The 27,877-nt window shown below is 40.0% G+C and overlaps 2 protein-coding genes across 2 annotated transcripts in view; both read left to right on the top strand.

Moving 5' to 3' along the window:
* dnah1 (dynein, axonemal, heavy chain 1) overlaps positions 1-1,250 on the top strand; it is a 39,988-nt gene extending 38,738 nt beyond the window's left edge. Inside the window, exon 76 of the mRNA XM_028003674.1 lies at positions 893-1,250. Within this exon, the coding sequence (XP_027859475.1) occupies positions 893-1,014 (122 nt within the window). The 3' untranslated portion in view covers positions 1,015-1,250. The remainder of the gene's footprint in view (positions 1-892) is intronic.
* A 615-nt stretch (positions 1,251-1,865) lies between these two features.
* Positions 1,866-26,654, top strand: mapkapk3 (MAPK activated protein kinase 3). Its single transcript, XM_028003672.1, has 10 exons — positions 1,866-2,171; positions 13,132-13,271; positions 18,230-18,294; positions 18,678-18,757; positions 18,846-18,972; positions 19,143-19,218; positions 20,096-20,220; positions 23,160-23,245; positions 23,398-23,478; positions 25,909-26,654. The coding sequence occupies exons 1-10, from the start codon at positions 1,866-1,868 to the stop codon at positions 26,062-26,064; spliced, it is 1,242 nt and encodes a 413-aa protein (XP_027859473.1). The 3' UTR covers positions 26,065-26,654.
* Positions 26,655-27,877: the final 1,223 nt, after the last annotated feature.

Below are 27,877 nucleotides of genomic sequence, written 5' to 3'. Positions count from 1 at the left end.
GTTGAACTTTACGCTACTAAAAGTTTACAAAACAGCCAAGAAAATGAATGCTTTAGAATTTATCCCAAAATATGTATTTAGGGGAGCTGAGCATTCTTAACTATTTCAAAGTTAGTGCCAAATGAAAAATTTGTTATTAGTGAAAGTGTGCCTACCACTGCTCCTTAATAATTAGGCCATTTTTAAAGGTAATTAAATGCACTAGACTTTATTGAGGGATGTGAAACTAAGGAGGCTCAATACAAATGTTAGATTAAGATTATTACAAAATAAATGAATAAAATTGCGAGAATAAAACTGGATGAGAAAACCATTGAAATAATAGGAGAATATATAGTTGAAATATTACCAGGATGAAGTCAGAATATTATAAAAGCTCCAACATGAAAGAGCAGTCCTATAATTGCAGTAAAATGAAGAATGTTGAGCATCTTGTGAAGTTATACTTTGGTATTTGTTTTACAAATGAGGAAATAATCTGTTAACACATTTATTATCAGTAACAGAACACACCACGGTGTGTTTATTCTGGAAACTGCTACAATTTTATTCTCATATTGTTGCGACTTTATTCTTGTACTGTATTTGTTTCAACTTTATTCATATGCAACTTTATTCTCGTAATACTGACTTTATTATCATGATTTTTTTTTTTTAGCCTGGCCCTAATACTTTGTAGCACAAATGCATGCCACACCTTTCAGATTCTTTTTTTTTTTTTTGGAAAAAGAAATTGGGAAACATATATGTCACATTACCACATTCATGTGCTACCTTATGGTACTCTATGCTATAAAATACAAATAAAGTATACTAAAGTCTGTGGCTGTGAAATAATTATCTAACTAAGACATGGTATTATGCAGATAATCTGCTGTTTGTTCTCCCATAGGGAACTCGTCCACCACTGGCCTTTCCAGTAATTACGTGACTGCCTTGGAACTGCCCACAGACTTAAGCCAGAGGTACTGGGTCAAACGAGGGGTTGCCCTGCTCTGTGCACTGGATCACTGACCACGTAGCATGAATTCTTCTTGCATTCATCACCATAAAGCTGACCAGTCCACAGCGACGGTACCTGCAGTATTTCTCTTACTACACCTGGTGTTAGCAAGAATGTTCTGTCAAAAAAACAAAAAGAAAGAAAGAAAAAACAAACGTGATGAATTGTTTCTGTAACTTGAAATTTTACTACAGTTCTTTTTTGTTGTTGTTGTTTTTAAATAACATATTTACGGTTGTAAGCCTTGTCTTTTGTGTGTGTCTTTTTTTCTGTCCGGGCTTTTTCATTTCCACCTCCCTTTATCGCGCTACCACTGAGTATGCGCTTAGTGAATTTCCGTCCTGCTCCTTTAAGACTGTCTCATAGGTCAGTGGAGAAACACGACTTGACTGAAGGAGGGGTGGCGCTTAAACAAACAGTGACAGTAGCTGGCCATGTGAATGTAACTAGAACCCAAGATCAACGGGAAACGGAGATCACCAGGGTCAACAGATTAAAGTCCTTTGTAGAGATCTAATACGATTTTAATCTTCGGTTTTAGTTTCGGATGTGTTGAATTAATCAGCGGGGATTAAGTGCTGATCGGTGAAACTCGGGAAACAGTTTAAAAACAGGCGCGCAGTTAAAGGAAACATCTGAAACTAAATTACTAATGAGCTCATAAAAGAAGACGGGGTGGTTTTTTTGTGGCGTTTTTTTTAATTTTTTATCTCCCCCTCCGAGGATCTGTTGTCCAGGATGAGCAAATGTGTGATCGGTGTTTAGATTAGTGGTTAGGGTTCCGAACCTGTCGGCTTTACGCGGTGACCTGCGAGAGTCATCAAGCAACTTCTCTTAGATTCGCTCCAAGCCTGGTGCGATCATGCTTCAAAATGGTAACGGGAAGGAAAAACCGCCGCAGTCAACAAAGACCGATGGAACCGAGTCGGAACCTTCAACTGCCAACCCGAAACAGCAACAGCAGCAGCAGCAGCCGCCGCCAGCTGCGCTCCCGGCCGAGGACACCGGCTCCACTCACTTCCCCATGCCCGCTTATCCCAAACTGGACATAAAGCGCAACGCAGTGACTGACGACTACAAGATTTCCACTCAGGTTCTGGGCTTGGGGATCAACGGCAAGGTTCTGGAGTGCTTCAACAAGAAGACCGGGGAGAAGTGCGCTCTGAAGGTAAAGAAGTAACCTGACACTTATCTGCTGGTTTGTTGTAGAGACGAGAAAGGCAAAAGAATGGAGAGCTTCGTTTGAGCTCAGGAAGTGTGTCATTACACAGTAAGGGCATTTTTGAAGCTTTGTTTAACAGATTTAATCTTTATTTAGAAATGAAAAGCATCTAACAAATTCAACTTATGCAAGTTTTTGAAAACATTTTTTTAGCTATATTTTGTGTTTAAATGACAGTTCTGTTCTGTTCAATTACATTTTAAAGCATAACATGATGATTTTATGAAGTATTACACACTTATTCACATACTAAGATCTTACCTGAGGATATTTCTACATAAGTCATATTGGTACTGTCAAGCAAACTGTTACGGATAAGTTTCCCCTTTAACTCTCTCCCAAATGTCTGTAAAAATGAGAAACCTGTTGGAGTATCAAAAACTTCTCTGGAGTTAGAAACACTCGCACTCTTAGGAAAATAAGGAGGCCAGAACAATTATTAGCTTTTAAAAGTAGTTATACCCCTAAAATTATTTCACATTACAACCAAACATCTTTAACCCCCAAAATCTGAAAAGTGTGGCATGCTTTTGTAGCTGTGGCCATCTAAATAAAATATGGTGCAACAACCCGCCTTCAAAAGTCACCCAGTGAGTAAACAAAGTACTAATCTGGGTAATTTCTTGATTTAGATATATAAAACCTTCTTTATTCAGACCATGGATGTTTGTAAGACAAGTTTAGACAACAAGTGTCATCATGATGACCACACCAGACATGTCAGGGATAATATATCTGTGAGGTTAGAAAATAATATCCCAAGCTTGAAATGTGTCACAGAGTCCTGCTCAGTCCGTCATCCGAACACAGAGGGAGTATGGCACAAGTGTAAACCTATCAAGCAGAGCCGATTCTTAACTATTCTGGTGCCCTGGGCAAGATTATTGTTTGACTCACACATAGAGGTTCATGTGACAAAAGGTGTGCTACTCTTAAATGAAGTACTTTTAAAAAGCAGTACAAAAATGAAAATAACTCTGGATGCTACAATCTGTTTACCATCAGTCCAAGTTGTTTACCATCAGTGTGGTAGTTTTTAAAAGGTTTATCTGTTTTACTTTAGATTAGATCCATCTGTTGCTGAATCAATAGTGCAACGGGCGCATGCAGCTACAGCAGACAGACTGCTTGAGGTATTTAACGTCATTATTTATTGCAATAATGAAGCTAGCCTCTTTAATTTGAGCTAAACTGTAAAATAAAAACACTTTTGTGCGCAGCATTACTAGGCAACTTTCCTTTCTTTTAGTTAAACTAGGCTAAAATAATCAGTCGATATACAACAGCAGATCTTAGCAATGTACTGCATCCAATTAGCACACATAGCCAGGCATGTATCCCTACCCAACATCATTTTACTTTCTTGAGAATACTTAAATGTGGCCAGAAAATGTGTTCTTCACTCTATTTCATTCAAAGTTAGATTGCGATAAATAATGAAGATTATAGGTAAGCTGGAAGATGAAAAACACAGAAAAAACCTGCACCGAAATTAACATTTGATTTAAAGTTGCTATTAATTTAATGGTTAAATAAGTGAAACTGCTTTTTCAGATTTCTAGAAATCATATACCAACTTTGGTTTGTAATGACATCAGAACCAGCTAACACTTTTTTATCTAAACTGTAACATAAGGAAACGCTTGAAAGGGCAGTATTCTCTGTCAGACACACCAAAATAGAATTAAGACAACCTAATACTGAATTAATTTAAACATTTCCTTTTATTTCGTCAGCTGGTTGTGGTTAGGACGGTTTAGTTTTCAGCACTGTCATGTTTTGCGTATGGAGAGCAGGAACAAAATGCAGACAGAAGCTTGGGATGAGCATAAACAAAAGAGAGAATTTTCAGATTGTGAGCAAAGAGAACAGAACAGAGTAACGGGAGGAACAAGTAGAGAACAATGAAAGTCGGTGAACTTATAAACTGAGGAAGGAGTGAAGAATGACACTGAGTCCAGATGAGCTAATCAGAGGAAGGTGGAGCAGCTGGGACTGGAAAATGCTGAGCTGGAGAACTGTGGGAAGGAGACTAATACTGACCAAAGATCGTTTTTTACTTATTTATGTTTTAGTCCTTGCAGCAATAGGCACCTTAGACAATCACTCCTACTACTTGATTATTTAGTAACTACAATCTTTTTGTTTTTATTTGTTTTCTTTTGAAATGAATAATATGGAAGTCTTCTGACTCAGATTTTTCACATGCTGCTGACAACGCTTTTTCCTTTTTCCTTTAACCCACAGCTATGTGAGATAACATCGCCTCCACTTAGGGAGGCATCTTATCTTTGTGGGTTTATGGCAGAAAGAAACATCCCAGAGACCCACAGTTACTATTAGACATGCACTCCAAAACTCCGGCCTTTATGGAAGAGTGGGAAGAAGTAAATATCTGTTAAGAGAAAGCCATTAAAAATCCTGTTTATACTTTGCCACAAATATATGATGATATATGGTGGCAGTAGCTGCAGTATATTTGTTTTGGGTTTTTTTTTTAGCCGGGACAGGGAAGCTAGTCAGAGTTCATGGGAAGATGGATGAAACTAAATCCACCTGTTAGAGGGTGCAAAATAACTTTAGACTGGTTTGAAGATTAACCTTCCTGTGGAACAGCAACCCTAGACCTGCAGTCAGACCTACAATTGAATGATATAGATCAAACTATGTTTATGAGTTAGGATGGCCTATGTAAATCCCAAACCTAAATACAATTAAAAAACTGTGGCAAGACTTCAGAAATGCGTTCTGCCCAATCAGGCTGGGATCAGCCAATGTTGTAAAATAGCACAGGCAAAACTTCAGATGTACAAACTAAGTTAATACAGTACTTACCCCAAAAGAATTGCAGTTGTAATTGCAGAGAAAGGAGGTTCTGCAAAATATTGACACAAGTCAGGGTTTCCCCCAGAAAACCTGCTAAGCCCGGTGGTCGGGGAACCGAGGCGGCCCACCGGCGGTCCCCCGTGTTTTTGTATTAAAAGATGTTAAGTTGACAGGAAAAATAAAAATATTACTGGATAATTTTATCTCACAGGAAAACATCGCCAGTGAAACACTATTTAAACCCACAACAAGTCTTAAAAACAACAAATCAAAAAATACATTTAAAATGAATATCAATTATTTGCACTTCTGTTTAATCCGAAGTAAGTCAGAGGCTCCATCAGGCCCCCCAGGGCTTCAAGGGCCCCATAAATGCTAATATTTTAACACAGACCACTGATAGATAAATGTAACATTTGTTTATTGAGATTATCAACGCTGTTAAACACCTCCCGACCCCATTAGGGACAAGGGTGAACAGAAAATGGATGGATGGATGGATGGATGAAGTAGCTGGCAAGTTTACTTTGTAAAAGTTCAAAGAACAATATTCATAGTTAGATTGTTTTGTTACCATAGCTACACTCTGATGCTGTGAGTTTAATCTTTGAGTTTGAGCTCTGTTTGTTCACAAATACAAATGAGTAAACTGCATTTATAACTTATTGCTTTTTAGGTTGGCCAATTAAACTACTCTTAATTAAAGAGTTGACCGATTAAACTACTCCCCTCCCCCTCACACAGAAGCTGTTAGAGGTGCTAATGTTTTTAGCAGGAAGAGGGGCCCCTAGGTCAAATTCTGCTCCAGGCCTCATACAGCGTAGGACCGGCCCTGCATGATGAGTCAAATCCGCTGCACTGCGCGGAGATTTAATTTAATGCTGCTAATGTGGCTTTAGTAGCTCTTCCATTTTGTGTCTGTTGAGTTTTTAACAAGGGAACACAGAAACTATTCTGGCTGCTCAAGTTTGTTGCTCGAGTTTCTCAGATCTCCGCGCGCATTAACTCTGGCTGACTAAGTAGACAAAGCATTTGATACGTCTAACCGGAAAAATTATACTAAAAATAAGGATAAAATAATATAAAACCAGCGTGAAGCGTGACTACGAGGAGGGCGCGAAAGCTCCTCTCTGGGCTGAACCTGCATGATGAGGTTAGTGCTGGTTCGTTAACCACTAACTCTCCGGCCAACCGGGACCGCAAACATAGACTTTACAGGGAAGACAGAGCCGTGTGCTGGGCAGCGTGTTGAGATGGAAACGCCGCATAATGTTTTGTCCTCAAATATAAATCATTCTCACCACTCGCTCAACAGCCAAGTCTGAAAGCGCCACTCCAAGTTATTCCTGCGGTTCACATAGAGCTGCGCAACCAGAGCTAACGCAGATTGTTTTAAACTCTTACCTTGATGTTCTCCATAACATACGTTATTTCTCACTGGGGGTTGATGTAAATATCCATACAGGTCAGCCTGTGTCCAGTTTGAGTGAAAGGAGTCGAGCGGGGTCCGCGCTGAGATAACTTCAGAGATAAAGCAGCAGCAGCGCGGGAGGCAAGGCGCAGAGGCGCGAGCTGTGTGATTGGTCCGCTCCCAACTTTAAATGCATAAACTATAAACCTATAAATCTTTTAGAAATAAATCTGCTCCGCAAGTGAAACTCTCAGAACACCGGAGACGCTTGCAACCCGGCTTGTAGATAAAAAAAAAAAAGCGATTCCTCCCCCTCAATTGTTAATTTTTCTGCAAAAAAGCATGGCGGCCGCCAGGCTTATAAAATACTGGGGGAAACCCTGCAAGTGCATGCCAAATTGTTACATTTTTATTTGTAAAATGTTGAAATATATGGATGATTTTCCATCCAGTTCAGAATTATCCACAAACTTGTTGACCTACCTCTGATCCTCCTATAAAATACATTGAAGTTTGTTGTAACATCACAAAAAAGTTCAAGACGTGTGAATAACTTTTGTAAGTTGCTTACATGTCTCAGGTGAGAAGATCTGCTTATCCGAGGAACAGATGCAAAAGTCTGAGAAATGTCACTCTGCGTTTAATGTACTTGGCTTTAAAGACATTAAAAGACATCTCTAATCACTGCTATGCAGATGATATTCAGTTGTACAATGTCTGAACTCTGCAGTTTGTTAATGTGCGTAGATGTTGTTATGCAGTGGATGGCAGTTTTCTTTCATTAAACGAAGAAAAACTTAAATGATTGTTTTTGCACCAGAAATGTCCGTGTGTTGATGAAGGAGATATTTGGACCTCCTGGATCTTTACCAGACTTTGATTGTGGTTTTACTTTGGATGCACATGTCAAGTCTGTGGTTTGTTCTTGTTTTTATCCTTTGAGAAATATCGCCACACTAAGCTCCATTTGTCTCGCCTTCTGAACGGAAGAGCAATTATTCATGCTTTTGTTTCATTACGCTCAGACGTGTTTTAACGCAAAAGAACACGTCTTAACGAAGTCGTTCAAAATGCTGCTGCCGGGCTTCTGAGAAAATCCACCAAGTTTTCACATGCGACTTCAATCTTGATGCAACGACATTGGTTTCCAGTTGGAGCTCTTCCTTGGGGTTATGTCAGAGAGTTTCTGCACCCATAACATCTCTGGCAGGTTTCTGACATCCTATGATGAGGTGGTACCCTATGCTACGATGCAGACAAATGTTCATTGGCCCTCAGACTTGAGACATGAGATCGGTGGTCTCTTTAAAAAGCTAGCTTTCATGAAGCACTTTCTGATATCACTTATTTATAGAGACGCGTGCATTTTGATGGGGACCTCTTTCTCTGCGAGCAGCGGAAACTATAGCGCACGCTTAAAGTCAGGCACGTGCCCAGCGCACTTACCTCCCACCTGTCAGCACAGTGTCAGAGATTTGCAGGCTTATTGTAATCTGTCTGAGTGACCAAAACCAGCAGCAGCTGTGTTGCTGTGTAATCGAAACCCTCAGAAAAGATGAAAAAAAGAGATAAAATACGGCAGAAATTAGGCCACGACCGAAACATGACACACTAAAGTCAAAATATTGTGACAGAAACAAACATCCGTGAGGAGAAAGATAAAATGCATGTTGCCTAAAAATTTGAGGCTGCAAGGTGAATTTCCTATTGATAAAGTGAGCTGTTCGCATGCAATGTTATCAAGGTTTAACAGCAGCGTTGTGTAATTTCTTGAATTCTTGTCTGGTCGCGTAACAGCTTCATTATTGGCAGATTTTAGCTTTCATCAGCGTGAGCCCACACAGAGTCACTGTGACACAAAGGCTGAGAAAACATCACAAACTGTGCTGTTATCTTAAGAAATTTAAAGATTTTACAGAAAAGTGATGGAGACAAACACACACACACACACACACTCCTAATGTAGCTCTCCCTCTGTGGTGTGTGGTTTGGCTTCGTCTGGGAGCCAGACAGCCCCGGGAGCTCATCTTTCATTTGCTCTGACGGATCGCATAAGGCGTCCGTTCTGTTCAGACAGATTATTCGCTCAGACCAGGCCTCTCACACTCATTTATATTGGCTTTAACATCGAGGCAAGTGACTCAGAGCGATGTCACATGTTTGGTTGTTCTCATTTGTCAAATGTCTATCCAAGGACGTTCATATGCACATTAGTCTGCACCTACTGACACCTCTTGGAGGTGTAAAAAAAACTGTATAGAGGTATTTTCCCATCGCATGTTGTTGTGGCAATGCCAACTATGGTAGGTTGACGGGGTTGATGTGAAGGGGTTTTTTTTGCTTTTGGTTCTAAACAAATAGAAGTGGAGTAGAAATGATTAAACGTCTAAGGCGGAGGGGATTCGAAAGAGTCGTCCATTTTGTGTCTTAAATTAAGAGTTGCTTTGAGCCCTAAATGTAATAGATGGATATACGTAGGTCTAATCTACTTTACAGCAGAGCTGGCCGGGAGCCATTCCTTTTAATGTAATTCGGTTACCGTCGTCTTTTCAGTCAGATTTGTCTCACTTAGCGACAGGACAAAGGGTTCCTTGTGTTGTTTGAATGGCCTTTTGAGCACCGCCATTAAGCACAAATCTGGCCTGTAAGTATTTCATTTTACGAATAGGATAGACCTTCTTATAATGGAGGTAGGTGTGTTTATGGCTGTGCTGCAAATCAAATATAAAATATCAATATTTCCAAAGCTGCTGTTGCATATCTTGCATGCTCTCCATTAGTAGCTGGTCTTGTTAAACAAGTTAATCAGTCTCCCAGGTTTTAAGGACAAGGCTCATCTTGGTTGAACGCAACAGGAGATTGTAAGTGGAGCAAGACAGCTGACATTGTCTTTAGTCTTCTGTTAACAAAATTAAAGTCTCTTAGTGTGAATTATTCATATATTTGCCTTTAGCTGATGGAAAACTCAGAGCCAGACTTTATTCACTCATAATTCTGTTTAAACAAATTTTTAGAAATTTTAAGTTCGGCGTCTTGCAGATGTATTTATTCCCCTGAAGCTTTTCCCCACAATGTGCTTTCACATTAAAAGAACAAACTCCAGTGTAATTCATTGGGATTAACCAACACTAGAAGACTAAAGCAGGATGCAGCATAATTGTGAATTGAAAGTGAAAGCACATACTGTAAGTGGTTTTTAATGTTTTGAAGAAAAAAGAAAATAAATCTGAAACAGGAGGTGCGCAGTTGGATTCAGCCTACTTCCAGAACCGCCTTTTACAATATTTACAGCTGCATTGTAATTTGCCGTATGTTTCTTACAAGCTCTGCACATCTAGAGATTGAACGTTTTAGTTCGAGGGCAAGAAACCGGTTTTTCTAATTAGCTTGGATTGCTTGACATAGTGCAATGTGAAAGCGAACCGCAGCCACTAAAAATGTAACAAAGGTTGCAATTTTGGTACTGGACTGTAAGGTGTGAAAACACATTTACTGTCCAGAAAATACGGTATGTTCAGTAAACACTATTTTATGTTTAGAGTTGTCTGTCATAAGGTGAACCTCGTACCCTTTCTTTTACAGCCTCAAACAGATTTTCTTCCTGGATTACTGCTTCTGTACCTGGCTTTCTGTAAACTGGACTACAACTACTTCTCCACATTTGACTTTGTTCTTGCCACTCGATCATAAAAGCCAGATCAGTGGAGAGTAGAACTAATAGTTGTACCGTCAAGGTTTTTCCACCGGCACCATGGATCTCTGCATCTCCTCCTGAGTTTCTACGGGCCTCTTGGCTGCTTTTCTGATTAATTTTCTCCTTGCCGGACAAGACTGTCCACCCAGGACAGTCCTGGGTGTTTCCAGGACTAAACGTGGTTTAAACATCGTCAAAAGTCTTTGTATTGACTATACAAGACTTGTGAATGGCCTGTCTTTTTTTTCTCTCTCTTTGCTTAATCAACCCTCACAGATCGGATGTTCAACTCACTCTTTGTTGTTCACTTTATGAGTCCTGCTTTATTGGTAAAAGGTTGTAAAGATAAACCACTGTTTTATGAAGCTGTACACACGGCCTCATCGAATCGTTCCGATACTTAATAGCGCTTAAACGTCTCCGAGTGGTAGTGTGTGCATGCGTGTAATTAAGGTTCTGTGAGACATACCGGACAATTAAAACGAGTGAAGTGGTCAGGCAAATCGCACGTCTCGGTGCGAGTTAAGCCTCTCCTGACACAAATCAGACGGCTTTGAGTGCTGGGGGACGTTTTTGATTGGTTTATGTGTTCAAAGTCCATCATGAGATTAGCTTGTCGTATCCTCTCAACGCTCCACTTTCCCCTCCCCCGTTTTTTGTGGTACGTTTAATTCAGTTTTATAATCCCCAGCCCCCGTCCCCACCCCAATCTCTTCCTATCCAGGAAATTAAGGGAAAACCTGCTGCTCAGACTGAAGCCATAAAGCCATAAAGAACGCAATTAGAAACAAAACCTGCCCACGGCTTTTAGTCAAAGTCAGCCTCAAGTGGGTGAAGCTAAAAAAGAAATGAGACACAGAGAGTGCTGGATCGGACAAGTTTAGTCAGCGGAAATCCTCAACTTCTTCTTTCAACACCCTGCTCCACTTGATCTCTTCACTTCCTCCTCAGCTTTAGCCAGCTGAAACATGGCCTTACACCAGCGAGGTGGTGTTTTGTGACATTTTGGGGTTTCCAGGAAGTTTCCTTTCTTTCTGTTAGCAGCTGAATGTGAAAGTCCTAAAATAGTCCCGTCTTTTTTTTTTTTAACTTTATGGTTGTTGTTTCTAAAGAGATAGAGAAGTGAAGACAGACAGGGGAATATGGAACGAAGGACCAGGCAGTAAAGTCGTTTCCGAAGCAGGCGCACGCCGCTGGCAGAGTTTGCACGCTCTTGGGTCACCTCAACAGTTCGACGCCATTTAACACAGCACAGATTTATGTCGTGTGTCTGCCACGTGCTACTCAGTCAAACTGTGTGTGTGTGTGTTATGAACTCCGGTTTATTTGGCCTTGTGAACGGCATATCACTCCATCAGTGCTGCATCCAAAAATACTCTCTGACTGCATGCGGTGTCCAAGTCAAACACCTGCTGTGTACGCCTACATGTGAGCTTAAATGAGGGCGACCATGTCCTGCACCTGCATATGTCGAACACACCCCACCATCTGAACAAACACCCTTAAAGGCGACACACATGCTCAGCTCAGTGCTGATGTGTGGAGCGCTCCTATTAGCGCTCGCTAATTAGCCTATTTAGCTTGTGGGCTAAACAGGCTGTTTAGCAAACTTTTTAGGAAGCGTACTGTGACACTCATTGACTTCATTAACTTTAATGAAGAATGTGTTTTTGGAAATGCACACATATTACCAAAAACAGAAAGGCGACAATATTTTAAAACAACAAAAAAGATGAAACAAGAAAGGTGAACTGAAACACCCAGCACACCAACCTCCTCACACAGGCAGCAAGCATTGACCGATCACCTGTTTCATAGTTTTAGGTTTTAGGAAGTCACGGTTTGAAACCATGCACGCTTTCGCTCAGCTTTCGCTCAGCTTCTCTGTTTCCTTAGAACCTTTCGTTATTAGCTGCTTTATATTGGTCAGTGTTTTACCACAGGAGCCAATTTTGAAGCCATCTTGCCTTGAGTTAATGCTGGCTGCAGCAGCAACAAGCTTTTCTACCTGTAGCACTTTATTAAAAGCTGAGTTCTTACTAGTTATCTCATTTCTGTTTGACATGTGGCAATTACATACTCTTGTTATGACGATTTCTATTGAAAGAAAAACAAAACAATTCCCCACATCTACAGGTTTATTAAATTGAAACCTTTACTAATGTAATCCTTTTCTCACCAATTCATACAATTTCCATCTATGCAGCTTTCTGGAAAGTCCTTAGTTTGAATGCACTTTTTTAAGGGAAATGTTTATTTAATAATTTTTCCCTCTGAGGAGTAAGAAGGCATTAGTAACATGTGAGAACAGCAACTTGGAGACTTTACAAACCAGGACCCTACCAATGCATTTAAAAGCACCACATGGTGAGCCACTGATTTAACACAGTAGTGTAAAGTTACATTCACAAAACATATTTTTTAGAGGCATTTAGATAATTACAGTTACATCTGCTCTGATTCTGAACAGCATTGTAACTCCGATCTGTGTACAGCAACCCCCTTCCTCAGAACGACTATAACAGGAAGTAGTTATTAGGCTACCATTAGCAGTGAATGGAAGTAGCTGAAAGGCTCACTGATTTTATTTTATTTGTGAGAATTTAACTATGCCACTGTAAAGAAGTTGTCAAAACATTATTTTGATGATGCTGGCCTGTTTTACCACTAAAATTTTATTAGTCCCTCTAGAGTTAGTTGTCCCCAACATGTCACTGCCCCTTAAATGCAGTGGCATTTAAGGGGCAGTGACATGCTAAAGCTTGCTAATAATAATAGCATTAGATGCTATCCACAGAAAGAAGCAATCAGACAAAAACAGACTTTTGTTTCAGTGTTTTATTCACATTTGTTTTCAGGCTTTCTTAGAAACACCTGGCTTTTCTACATTTACAACATCTGCACCCATCTTCATAGGCGTTAATAATAACTTAAAGAAGTGCTACTCACTTACTCCATGTCTGTTAACCCAACAGATTCTCTACGACAGTCCCAAAGCCAGACGGGAGGTGGAGCTCCACTGGCGAGTGTCTGGTGGGCCGTACATCGTTCGCATCCTGAGCCTCTACGAGAACATGCACCAAGGGAAGAAATGCCTGCTCATCATCATGGAGTGGTAGGATGACAGTTTACGAATGTTGACCTAACTCAGCTTTGTACACACCAGCACATCCAATATTTATAATAAAATAGAGTCCGAATTTATATGCTTTTTAAAATGACAAACACACGGTGATAGCAATTTTTCCTTAACAGATTTCTTCTAACTTTAGCATTTTTGGGGGAGGGGGGTCACACTTTAAACAACAAAACACATTTTTATGTCAAAGATTACTTGAATCAATACAAAATGCAGTTTTAAAATGATGATTTAATTTATTAAGGGAAGAAGCAACCAAAAACATTGCGGCTCACTGTAGAAAGAAAAATTGAAAGTAAAGAAAAATCACAGACTTGTTGTCATTAACCACAAAACCGTTACAAAGCCAAACATATGAAGCAAACATGAGACATTGGGGAGCTTTCCCAGGAGTGGTCAGCAAACCAAAAAATACTCAAAACGCAGACCGATGAATCATGGAAGAGGTCGCAAAAGTGGCCCACCACCAAAAATGTAAAGATAGGCCTGTGGGTCTCATGTTTTTACTCTGAGTTTACGTAGATCCCCTTCTTTACTAGAAGAGCAAATTATTATCTTTCCAGTTGCGAGGCCGATTACCTTCACACTGGTTTGCAACATTTGGTGTTTCAAGAATGCTCTCATATCATCACAAACTTAACAGAAGATTTCTGTGTGTGGAAGCTGATAGTTGTTGTTGGATTTTTTTTGTCAATAAGAGTAGAGAGAACTCCTCCCAACTAAAACCCAACCCATCAAAACCTTGATGGTTTATCAAGCCATCAAACCGCCTTGGTTGCAAGCGGAAAAGCATAATTTTAGAGATCAAAAGAAAGCAGGGAGTGACTGAAGGGAAATGACCATTTCTGTTCTAGGGAATTTGACACAGCAGCTGATTATTGTAACCACTTTTATTTACACTGCAGCTCTTTGCTTCTTTTTGTGCTCTCACTGTGTGTGTGTGTGTGTGTGTAGGCGTGTGTAGGGAGGTGTGAAGTTGAAAGGTCTGAGTAATGCTGCGTCGTTATTGATTCAGAAGTGTCTGAGTGAAGGCCCATCAAAGCCAGTATCATTTCCACTGTCGGTTCATGACCTTTAACCACTGACTAACTGTGACAGGTTCAATTCTGTTTAGATAAAGCTTCAAGTCAACAAGACACCTTTACCTCTGAATTCAAAAGAGGAAGCAGACCAAGAAAAGTTTCAGTTTTCCTTCAGCCACAGAAACAGGGCAGGAGAGAAAGTGTCCAAACAATACAAACCTTTGGTACAAGCCTGTAAAATTTCACTTTTTTATATATATACAGTACAGACCAAAAGTTTGGACACAACTGTGTGTCCAAACTTTTGGTCTGTACTGTATATATATAATTCCATTTAATGAATCCATGTGCAGACACAGCAACCTGTTTTGTGTTAGTTATTTCATCTGCTCTGTATGTTTAGCATATCCATTTGTTTTTCTGTGAAGCTGAGCCCTGCAAATTTTGATTCTGATTTCTGTTTGAGAATGATATAGCAGAATTACATTATGAGAACAAGAATGAAGGTGTGCTCCTGTTGTGAAGAGTCAATAATTATCTATATCAGAAGTAGAGGCCATATCACTCCTTGTTTGGTTTTACTAAGGGTTTAGAGGAGAACTAAATGAGAATGTGGTTGGCATTTAGTATTTTATATTATCAATGAGGGCAAACTAACATCTCTACTAAAACTAAAACATGTGTACATCTTGAAAATGTAGCTCCTTTCCCCAACTCAGAGTTTTCTTACAGGATTCAAGTTATTTAAAATCCAGCCTGATTTATGACACGTAGGTGTTGAAAGCATTTTGCTTCATTTGAAAGCAAAGGAAACATTTTGCTCTAAATGGAGCCTTCCTTTTATCTAATTTGTGTTTCTCTGTCTGACCCTAAATGAACAGCAGATATGTCGTCACATGTGGTATAAAATACTGTTTTACAGTTTCTATTGGCTTATAAGTGTGTGATCTCCCCGACTTCAAATCTAACACAAAATTTAGGTAACAACTTTTACATCGCAGAAAGTTGTTCATGTTATGTTGTGATAAACTGCAAAAAAAAAGAGAGTATTTTTGCGTAGTTTCCAGTGGAAATATCTTAGTACACTTGAAATAAGAGAAAACCTACAAGTAACTCAGACAGATGTAGGAGCTTGTTTTGAGCCAATGATTCTTAAATACAGGCAAATTTTTTCACTTATGGGAAAAATGTCTTGTTTTCTATATTTTTTCTAACTTGTTTTGAAACATGTGCTTTTTGCAGTGCAGTGCTTAAATTTGGTGCATTCGCTGACTGGAAAAGAAATGTCTTTTTGGGGCTTTCGTCCACCTGTCATCAGTCAACCTGAAAGTTAGCAAGTTCCTGTCACTTCCCATTTCTCTGTGCATCTCTACAGTAGGACTGTCCTCAGAGTCACCACCCAAAATGTCAGCATTAAAACAGCAACAGCTTTCACATTTGCTCATTTTGTGTGCATGTGTGTGTGTGTGTGCGCGCGCGTGTGGGTGTGTGCATGCGTGTGTGTCTTATAAGTTAGTTATTTTTGACAAAGTAGAGAGCGGCTACAACTGCTCTAATTTGTCAACTAAGTTTCATAGCTGCAACTAAAAGAAGATTCCCCGCTGTTAGGACACTGCAGATAGTGGAGCAAAACGCACTCACAGTCACATTTGTCCTTCACCTATCTTCTCATCTGTAAACCACAAAAAGTACACACTTATTAATGCTCACAGATCCACTCAGCAATGAGAACGGACACACTTTGCTCAGCAGCAGACGGGAGTTTCAGGCATCAGTCACTGGGCAGACTTTTAACTGATCTTGGAACATTTTGGTGATGTTATCCTCAAAACTTTCAAACAACGCGGCTGTATGTGCTGGGAATAATTTGAATAATAATTAAAGAAAAGAACTCTAAACGAGTTCAGTAATCCTTGAGTAAAACATTATCTGCAAACAACAATAAATTTCTTGGATCATAAACGAGGTCGATCATTGTCTAAGCGTTTCACGTTAAGCCATTTAGTTTCCAGAATGTGTTAGAATGAGAGATGCTTCCGTCTCTCTGCCAGTAATTAAAATCTGCTGGTTTTTCATGAATCGGCTCCGTCTGGTGATCACCAGACCCGTATGAGTTTTGGAAAAAAAAAATTTAAAAATCAGATAAATGTTGGAGACATATGCTGGGGTCCATAAACTGTGAGGTTCTTCCAATGTCATCATTTTCTGGTAAATTAAAAACACTACCACTATAGGGAAACCCACAGAACATTTTATGCTTTTATAGTCGGTGCTTGTTACATTACAAAGCTTTTTCTGGCGCTCCACAAAAAGAAAAAAAAAAAGCAATCTTATTTTTCTGTATGAAGACAGAGGTGCCTTCCTTCAAACACTGACCAGAGAGTTTTAGGCTTATACTAAAGACAAGCTGAGGGGCTTTGATAAAATCTTTCTATATTTAGTCGCTCGTCTTGGCAGAGATGCCATGTGAAACCCGAAGAGGAATGAATTCCTCAAGGGGAAAGAAGGACTCATGAGAAGGATAAGCTGAGAGGAGGGCGGTGCGGACAAATTCTTATGTGCGTAAAAATGTTTTGTTTGTTGTTTAGTTATTTCAAGCTGGAAGGTGAACTTGTGCAGCGTGTGCGTTTGAATCTACATGCTTGTTCTGTTTGTTTGTGCTTCCAGCTTGGTAAAGTTAACGTAAATGAGCCACACCACCAGCCAATCACAGACAGGTCTTTTTTTTTATCCAATCAGAATATCTCTTTTAAACTTGGATAAATGTTATTCCAGCAAATCAAAATACAACACCAAGCTACAGACATTAAACAAGAAAACTCAATACAACTTTTAAATTTTGTATCTTAAGAATATTTAGTAAAGCACGCAAAATATGCTTGCTCATAATTCTCTACTTTAGGTGATATTTCTATAATTGATTTTAATTTTAAATGTGACCAGCATTTCATAGCTTATTTGGTTGACCACTTTAAAATGATTTAACTGAATTTTAAGACTTTTTTAAGTGTTTTGTCAACTAATCTTCTAATAAACTACCTAGTCAAATTTCCTCTCATTTTAAAAACATTTTTAACACAAAACACTAGACTTGGCAAGCTTGGCAAGCACAAAATTGTCCAAAATGTCTTGATACGCTGAAGGATTAGGAGTTATTTTCACTTCACCTGAACGGCCTGAAAAACAACCCACGCCATATTCCTCTCTGCTCCAAACTTGCAGTCAGCCAGGACATAGAGGTCGGATTTGTTCCTCGAAGGAAACGTATCCAATGGTCCAGACTCCATGGCGACCTGGGTCCGGGCGATATGCCTCAAAACCTGTCACGAAATAGGCGTTTCATACCAGTCGATATTGACAATTATCAATTAGGTTTTTTTTGTTTTAAACATATGAAATACAGCCAAACTGCTGATGTGACATTTCCTGTTTTATCCACAGTTTCCACTCCAAGCCATTGTTTTTTTGTTTGTAAGCAGTTATGTGCTAGTTACTCAACAGGTTGTTGCTAGGTAACCAAAAAACAAGTGAGTTAGTTGAACATTTTTTCAGACGTATTTTCTGTTGATGTTATGTGTATGTAAATTGGTATTGATTTATTGTCCAGCCATAGTTACACCACTGAGATCCACCTGGGGTGTTACTTAAATGCATCTGTTTCACCATGGAAACCAGATTTAAGCGTTTCCCTCTTGCATCTTATTCCAGTGTCTTTCAGAGCTACTAAAGAAACGATTTCAAGGGATTTAGCATTAGTAAAATCAATTAAAATACTTTGTTTTAAAGTAAACTGGTTATTAAAAATACATCATCTCAGTGCCTATTAAGGAATGACTTAGACTTTGACATTTTGTTCATGGAAGTTTGCTTTTATTCTAACAAACAGTCATGCATTGATCCCTGTTTTTCCAGTATGGAAGGAGGAGAGCTGTTCAGCAGAATCCAGGCCAGAGGAGACCAGGCCTTCACTGAAAAAGGTGAGAATAAACGACCACATCAGACTCTCTCTCCTTGGACGGCGTTACCCAGGAAAGGACAGATTCGTGGAGTCAGACGCACTTCAGCCGAAAGCATCGGATGCACCTCTTTAAAGATAAATCACGAGGATGCCGCTGCCACTCCGAGTCATCTTTTTTTTTTAAAAAAACCAACTCATGTGTGAAGTTTAAATTATTTTAAATCTTTTGGTGTGAAACAATGTAGGTCACATGGGTTCATCTGCATCGGTAGAAATAGGAAGTGAAACTTCCACCGAACATCCAGGTTAAACCCAAAGCGGGCCTGCGCTCGATCTCCTCATGTCCTGCCATACCCGATCTGCTACTGGTTTGAGAGAGTCTGTTTATCTGCTTCCTCCCAGAGGCGTCTGAGATCATGAGGGACATTGGGACTGCCATCTCGTTTCTCCACAACATCGACATTGCCCACAGAGACATCAAGGTACGTAGAGAAATCCAGATGAGAACCTCCAAATTGCCAACGCGCGTCGTAATTTCTGCTCCGTCCACTTCTCTGCTCGCGTCTTCAGCCGGAGAACCTACTGTATACCACTAAAGGCAAAAAAGCGGTGCTGAAGCTGACAGACTTTGGCTTTGCGAAAGAGACGACGTTACATAACCCCCTGCAGACGCCCTGCTACACACCGTACTATGTGGGTAAGAGGTTTCTTTATTTATTTTCTTTTTGAGGTGTGTAAAATTATATCAGGAGTTGGAGTTGTTGCTTCAAAGCAAAAAAACAAACAAACAAACATCTTTTTCTGTCTGATAATGTGAATTGTTTTATGTATTCTGTGTTTATGTTTTGGTGTGTCATCATTGATAAGCTCCTGAGGTTTTGGGTCCGGAGAAGTATGACAAGTCATGTGACATGTGGTCTCTGGGCGTCATCATGTACATCCTGTAAGTACCGAGACGGTAGAGTCAGGGGTTTCTATGGGTGGAGGGTTGTGATGATTTAGGCTGTGCTTTCCAGTAATAATTACACCTGTTGAACTTTTCGCTTGATGAAACTGTTTTCAAATAATTCCACAAATAAAGATCTGAAAAATGTGGCGTGCGTTTGGGTCCAATGGATATTTTGTTGAACCCCGTTTCACTTCCTGTCTTTTCGGTTTTGGCTCTACCACACCTAGCGACAATCCATTTTGACCTTCCCCCTGACCCCCTTCTGAATATTTCAGTCAGATTTGACAAAGATTCTAATTTAGATTTGGATCTGGACTTTGACTTGGCCACCCTAACATAAATACCCTTCGATCTGAATCGTTCCATTCGCAGCCTCTGAGATGTTTTCTCCCGGGATTTCCCTGTATTTATTTTTTTTCCCCTTTATCTTCTGGTGAACTCTGTCCTCTGCTGCCACTGCCGTGCTTTGCTGTGGAGGTGATGCATTCAGGGTGGTGTTTAGTCTTCCACCACGAGTAGCATTCTGCATGTAGGCCAGAAATTTCCACCTTGGTTTCATGCGACCGTGTCTGCTGTGCCCCGTATTTTTGAGACAAATTTCACAAAGGGCTTCCTGTGCTGTGAGATTAAATTACAGTATCGCACACAGCTAGACTCTGCTTACGAATTAAGTGAAGGCTGTCAGAGTATAAAAACGCACCATGCAATGTGATGTTTGCCTGTTATCCCAAATTAAATGTATACAATTTGTGTATAAAAGGTTAAAAAATAAATCAAGGTAATGGATACTTTTGGAAGGTACTGTGGATATGTGCTAAAGAAGTGTATCAGAGGCAGATTAAAAAACCCTCGTATCTGTTTGTCTCCCCAGGTTGTGCGGCTACCCTCCTTTCTACTCCAACACCGGCCAAGCTATTTCTCCCGGGATGAAGAGGAGGATCAGGATGGGCCAGTACGAGTTCCCTAATCCGGAGTGGTCCGACGTGTCGCAGGAAGGTAGGAGTTCAAACTCCAAAGTGGATATGTGGCAAACAAAGTCGAAAACCTCTGGAATCACCTGAACTGATGAACATGGGAGGACACACAGATCAAACAGCCCTCAACACTTAGACAGGAAATTAGAGGTTATGAAAAAAAACCTGAAGGATTCTTTATCTGTGGTTTTTTTCCTACGTAAAACAGCACATTCGATATCTTTAGTCATGTAAATGTTTTATTAAAGCGAGCAAACAAAGTTTTAAGGAAGGATATGAAACCTATTGCTCTCACCTTTGTGTGGAGTTGACCTTATTCTGAAGCAAGCCGCACCAGAAACAGGAAACCGTGGGGCTGCACAGAGTGACTCTGCAGATTGACTGGGTGACCTACTAATTCACACAGAGGAAAACTTCAGTCAGGTGACCGGCGGCCGTACACACCGCACAAGATAACATCTTATCTTTGACAAATCGGACTGCTTTGCATCTTCGTCTCGGGTTTCAAAATAAAAACAGGCCTGTTTCTGCGCGGTTTGCGTGAGATCGGCATTCGTCTTCAGCTTAAACCATTGGGCCTCTGTAACCTATCAGACAATCTGTCTCATCTCTGGTCTTTCTTTTTTTCCGACCTCAACCAGCTGATCTCCTTTTACCAAACAATGACAGCGGATGAGTCAGTCCCCTTGTTCTTTTTTTTTTTCTTCTCATTTAAATCCCTCTTGAGTTGATGTTTTTGTTTTTACAATCCCCAAACCATAACAACACTCACAACTTTAAGATATTATGTTTGGCTTTTTATGCCTTTGACCATCAGAATGTAGCGAATAATATGAAATAGAAGAAAAACAACACATCCTTTTCATTGTTTTTTGTTGTTTTTTTTTACAAAAAAAAAATCAAAATGTGTACCATACATTTCCACAACAATTATACAATTCTAGTGCAACCAACTGCTTTCATAAGTCACCAAATATGTAAACAGACTCCAACCTTGTGTAGTTTTTGAAGGCCCCAAATGTTTGTCAGAGAACCTTGGAGAACAACCATCATTATGAGGATTAAGGAACACTGTGGAGATGTAAAAAATAATAAATAACTACTTTAGCAATTGATTACTCATTAACTGACTAAAGAAAGCAAAGTCCATTTGCTAAAAGAACAACATACGCAGTCGTAATTAAGCCCAAACTGTAAAAAAAAACAAACAAAAAAAAACATATATATTTTGCATTTTTAAGATAAGTGTTCCACTCAGAATCTCCATTTAACCTTAACTGGTTCAGATTCTGCACAGAAGAAAATCTCCTATGAAACACGTTTTTTTATTTTATTTTTTTTTTCTTACCCCTCCAGGGGGTCTTTTTTGTGGGCTCTAGTGTCCCTTATATCACAGTAGGCTGATAGGAAACGGGGAACGAGAGGGGGGAAGACATGTGGCAAATGTTGTCGGGTCCGGGAGTCGAACCCGCGACGGCCGAGTCGAGGACTCAAGGCCTCCAATGAAACACCCCTATGAAACACGTTTTAGTATGAATTTTATAATCAGTAAACGGAAAACATAATAATCAGATTAGCCCTACGTTGTATTAATGTTAAGACAAGCAGAAACCTTTTCATATGTTGACGTTGGAAGTGTTTTTCAGCTGCAGATGCATCTTTTGCTACAAGGAATGCTATGTTGTTGCACTACATGCAGTAATCTGTTTTTCTTCTCAACAAAAGGAGCTACATTTTTATTTCTTGCCACTTTTTAATATGTTTCTAACATTGCGTAAAAAGGCTTATGTGTTTCGACAAAAAATCTGCAGAATGTGACAATTTGTTTATGTGATTAATAGACAGATCATCAGAATAATTCATTGCCAAAATAAGCATTACTTAGAGAAAAACATTCCAAATGTTTTTTAGTTAATTCAGTTGAAGAGGGCTGCACGATCAAAATATGGCTTTTACGAAAGAGTGAAGAAGAGAAAGCCATGGTAGAAAGAAAGGCATAAGAAGTCCTATGTTCAGTTCACATCAAGCCGTGAAAAGGACACAGCAAACATTTGGAAGAAGGTCCTCTTTTAAGATGACACCAAAGTGAAGCTTCTGGGCCCAGATCCCAGGAAAACTGGTTAGTGTTGATGTTAAGGTGGAGGAGGCTGGCCTAGTATTCCCTTCCAGCAGGACAACAACTTTAAAACACATATAGTGTGATAGTTTGGACCAAAGCATATTGATGAGTTAGAATGGCCTAGTCAAACTCCTAAATCCAAATGAGAATCTGTTGCAAAAATCCTGAAAACTGACCTTCACAGAGGCCTTATTGAAAACGGACTAATAGGTCTGGATGTGTAAAGCCGACAGAGACGCCGGAAGGCGACTTTGTAAAGCGTCGACTGAAGAGGGGCTGAATACAATTGCAAGCCACACTTTTTAGATCTAAATTAGATTTAAAAAATAATGGAAACGCATGCATCATGTTCCTTCTGATTCTAAATGCAGCGCTGCTTGGAGCTGTCTGTGTAACGCCTGGTGGCTGTAATGTGAAGGAGTGTGATCTCCAGCTACAACCCCAGCCTCTTTCTGCGGTCCGATTACTTTGACTCGCCGGTTCTGGTGATGCAGAATGCCTCCACAGGCGGCTTCAAACTCAACTGCCCTGGATGCAGCAGGCTGAGCTGCAAGATGTTTACAGAGTCTCGCCACAAAACCCTCAGCTTTTTCTCATCCGTGTGCCTTCTTGTAACCAGCCCAGTGGGTGCAGCTCCTGCTTAGTCTGTGGTACAAGTTTTCTTGTTCCAAACGTTGGTATATGGTTTTTGCTCAAACTCAAGTTGTAAGGTGATTCTGCCCTATTTACTGGAAACTGTAGAAGTAGGCCACACTGCCCCTCCCAGAGAGACAATAATTCACTTGTTTGCAGCCACTAACCTTATAATAATGACAATGCAGGTTGGTTTTTTTTCTCCCCAGCTAAAGATCTGATCCAACAGCTACTGAAGACGGACCCGAACGAGAGAATGACCATCACTCAGTTCACCAACCACCCCTGGATCAACGTAAGCAGCTGACTCCATAAATCCCTTCCCGTTTACCACGTGTTTGTCTCAGTCTTCATCTGGACGTGTGTGTGCGTGCGTGCGTGCGTGCGTGTGTGTGTGTGTGTGTGTGTGTGTGTGTGTGTGTGTGTGTGTGTTTCCCCGCTCTGCAGCAGTCCATGATGGTTCCCTCCACTCCGCTCCACACCACTCGGGTCCTGAACGAAGAAAAGGAGCTGTGGGAGGACGTGAAGGTAAGAACTGTCAACACTGACACCTTCTGGTCACACTCTGCCATTACAACCTATAGACATAACTAAAAACTAAAGCTGCTCATATGTATACCGTTGCTAGCTAGCTAGTCTTTTGTTGTTGTTTTTTATTTTATTTAAATCTGTCATGGGTAAGTAACTTGAAATTTGTCGCCATTTTTATGGACAACTTTCGTCTTCGTTATTGGCTAATTTCTGTTGTCAACCTACACAAGACTATGTGCATACTGTGCAAAAAAAGCCTGGCCGCTGTAGGGGTGAAGTGAAGGCTATAAAGAGCATAGCAAAATATATTTTCTTCAGTAAATTTCTGTCATGATACACGTCTTAAATTTCATTCATAATGATCTTTAAATTTGAGCTTTGGAAACCTGCAAAGACTCTGATTTAATAAATGACGTGTTAGTAAAATTTAATTGGCAGAAAAACAGTGAACCCCTAATAGATGGCAGAGCTTGACTCCCGTTAAATCCTCTGCTGCCACTAGGTGGAGGAAGAGGCCCGAGCCTGTAATATGAGCCTCTTTAAACGTTTAACACTAGTCATGCGCCTCCTTCCAACTATCTCTGTTTGTTATACACAGACATAAGACTCTCCATGAGCGTCGCACAGGCCTGCTTCAACACGTATTGAGCAAAATGTAGATTTGCACATTCCGTCACAAGCAACCAAATGTGCGTGACTGAAGTGATAAAAGGTGAATAGGCCTTTCTTAAAAATGAGACGCTCACAATGGGATCCTGTGTTGCAACTAGCCACTGCTGTGTTGCGTAAAAATTAGGCAAACTGCACATAGAGGTGCAAAACCAAAAGAATATTGTAATTCTTTTTATACAGGCCGAGTGGATCATGGCTGACGAAAGGGAAAAGGCTCTGAGACTCCAGTTTCTCTTGACCTCGGCTTAGAGACCTTTGACCTTTCACCCGGTTTATAAAATACTCTCAAACTGTCCACTTTTTCTTTTTTTTCTCTGCATGATTTTTATTTTTTTTATGTTTTTTGCAACTAGAGTGCCTTCCAATGATTTTTTTTACATTTTATACGTAACAATTGAACACTTGTGCATTTTACTTGGATTTTATGGGACAGAACAACAAAATATTGCATAATTATACAGTGACTAGTAAAACAAAAACCACGGGGTTTAAAAAAAAAAAACAACTTCTTACAAATAAAAATGTCACTTGTGGTGCAGCATGGACCAATTCGAAACTTAGCTAATAATATTTATTAATAAAGAATTATTTAAACTATCACAATCTCTCACATGGTTTGGTGGCTTACAGGATTTCTTGTGGCTTTATTTCTGCAATGATTTTCTCTTTTCCACTCTTCTGTAAACGCTCGGTGAGAAGTTCAAAGCTTCAAATATTATTTTACAACCTAAATGTGCATTAAACATCTCCACAACTTTCTTAATGACCTGACTGCTATGTTCCTTGGGCCTCACGATTCTGTTTGGGGGGGTTTCTAACAAACCTCTGTGATATATGAAATTGTAAATTAAGTTGAACACTATTTTACTGCTATTATAAAATCCACAAATGTTTGACATTGTAATGTGACCAAATGTCAATAAAGTTCAACAGGTGGAAGTACTTTTGCAAGGCAATGTATTAAATGGGCAGACTTTGAAGGAGGGTTATTTATGTTTCTGTTCAACAGTTTACAGACTCATTCGATAAATTAGAATATTACTAAAAAGTCCATTAATTTTCAGAACTTTATCACCTAATGAAACACAGTAAATATATTAGTTACACACAGATTGATGTTTAAAAGTCTTTATTTTTGTTATTGATGAAATGACTTTTAAAATTAGAATATTCAGGGTTTCCCTCAGTGTTTTATAAGCCTGGCGGGCCACCAGGCTTTACTTGTAACCCCACCAGGCTTAGCATTGTTTATTTATTTTAAGTTTTTTTTAAATTTTATTATTGCCTTTTTTAAAGACTTTATAGTTTGTGTTTAGGTATTAACATTCCAGTCTTCTGATAACACAAAGCTATCAAGTGATATTTTCAAATTTCTTATCAACGTTAAACATTTTTTACCTCAAAAGCATGGCGGCCGGCTGGATGACTGCTAGAGCCCCAGGCCACCGGGCCTAGCAAGTTTTCTAGGAAAAACTTTGATATTACATCAGACCATTAAAAGTTTTAAAACCGAAACATGGGTTTAGTTAAAAAAATTTATTTATTTCCCCCTTAAAGGGCTGTTAATCTAACAAATAACTCATCGGAACGTCTATTCCAATTTATTTAATATGACTGTACACTTTTAAAAACTGATGTCTTACTGTCTCCTGTAGGGAAAACATTAGTTCCAGTTTGAGAAAGTACCGAAATAATTAACTGCTTTGTTTGCTACCTCAAAAACCACAGTCAAGCCTTCCTCCTTGTCTCTCGCAGGAGGAGATGACCAGCGCCTTGGCGACCATGCGCGTGGACTACGACCAGGTGAAGATCAAGGACCTCGACACGTCCAGCAACCCTCTCCTCAACAAGAGGCGCAAGAAGGCGGCGGCGGGGGGGAAGGGCGGCTCCACCGTCTGCCAGAGCCAGTGAGACGACGAGGAAACTCTGTGGAGAGTCCTGACCGAACAGCGTCAGCCGAGGAAGAGGAGCAGCTTCGGACATGGAGTTAGGAAGCGCCAGATGGCGTTACTCAGACGGCCGGTCTGAACCTCCGAGCCTGGAAGTTGAAATGCACTCTGAAAAGAGGGAGAATTAAAGCTGGACATTCGTTCCTGTCAGTGGTAGAAACCGACAGCTCTGCTCGTTGTTGGTTTGTCTGTGTTGATTATTTTTATTCGTGGATTTTTTTTTTTTTTGTAGCGCTAGGTTGTTCATAAGTGTCTGTGTGCAGACACGACGTATCCATGGTGATATTTTTGTGAATGCCTAAAATCTCCTTTGGAGCTATTGTGAAGATCACAAAGAAACAAATTGCACAGAGAGAGAAAGAGAGACTGTGAAGCACTCCTCGTTGCCTGTGTTGTCTTAACTTTGTCTTTTGCTGCTTTCCTTTCAGAATTAAAGCCCAGTCTCCCGCCGACTGTCCCGTTATTAAAATGTAGCCTCCGTATCGACCTACAGTTCCATCCGAAGAAATATTTTTCACTGAAGCAGAAATAAACATACCGTCATGTTCACTACTGAGTGAGATTTCTTTGTTTTTTGTTACTCTGTGGTATTTCTGAGGAACTCTGCCGGTTCCCGTAAATGGAGCAACAAAAGTCTCGCAACGGAGTTTTACACAAGAACCGGTGGGTTACCAGTGGTGTGACATAGATTTACGACACTTAGCTTAAGAAACATTGAAGCTTTGGGTGTGTGACGGCTGAGTGAAGCGCTTCTAAGTAGTGGCTCCAGTTTGCTTTCAGATTACGCCTCGTGAATGCAGTCGAAGTTTGACTCAACTTAAATCCATGCGGATTTGATTAAAGACAGCTGAAAGTGCTTTACACCAATAAAAATATTACTGTGACCAATTCTAAAATAAGCAATAAACATTACATTTTATCAAATGCCATCATCAAGCAGATATACATTAAATATGTTGATCAATGTTCCACTTAAAGGCAACTCTACGCAGGTGGGGGGATTTTTTTTAGCCTTGATGTAAAGGAACTCAGTGTTTCAGCATCTTTACAGTTTTCTGGAAGTTTGTTCCTGATTAGTGGAGCATAAAAACCGAATGCTGCGTCTCCATGTTTGGTCCTTGTAAAACTTTGAGGATTAATGCAACAAGAAACGCACCCTGAAGTCTCACTGGAAAGGTCAAAGGTCTCTTCATGTGTCTGTGTCTCAGGAGTTGAGAACTGAGAGTAAAACACCCAAACACAGTGTTCATAAGCGCTCAGAAATAGTTTGTACCTGCAACTATATGAGCAACCGCCATATTTAAACTGAACTCAGATTAGATGTCCGACTCTCCTTCCTGACCATACAGAGTTTTGGATTTGATTTTTCCAACAATGAACTCACAACTTTTGACTTCCCAGTACCAACAAAACGCCCCGTTACGTGCAAGGCTTTTTTTTTATTATCATCATCTCTGTAACTGGGGTCCTTGAAGCTTTGTTAGGGTGTTATAAATAGCAGCAGTGAAGTACTTTTAGGGGACTCAGCCATCTGACGTGCCACTACACTCCGAAAGGTCAACAATATTATGTTTAGAAGAAAATAGCCTTTCCCCCACTTCGATCATATGGCTGTGCAGTATTAAGGGTGTGGGTCAGGGGATCATAAACTCCTGGAACAATGAGACGATGACGATGATTACACAGTTGAAAGCAAACGTTTGCATAGCCTGAATAAAAAGACAAATTTTTCTCTAAAGTTAAATCCAACCAAACTTCTTGTGTTTTCGGTCAGT

Source organism: Xiphophorus couchianus, chromosome 20 (genome assembly GCF_001444195.1).
Source record: "Xiphophorus couchianus chromosome 20, X_couchianus-1.0, whole genome shotgun sequence".
Classification (NCBI taxonomy): domain Eukaryota; kingdom Metazoa; phylum Chordata; class Actinopteri; order Cyprinodontiformes; family Poeciliidae; genus Xiphophorus; species Xiphophorus couchianus.
Note: the sequence above shows the minus strand (reverse complement) of the source record. Positions and strands in the feature narration are given on the sequence as shown.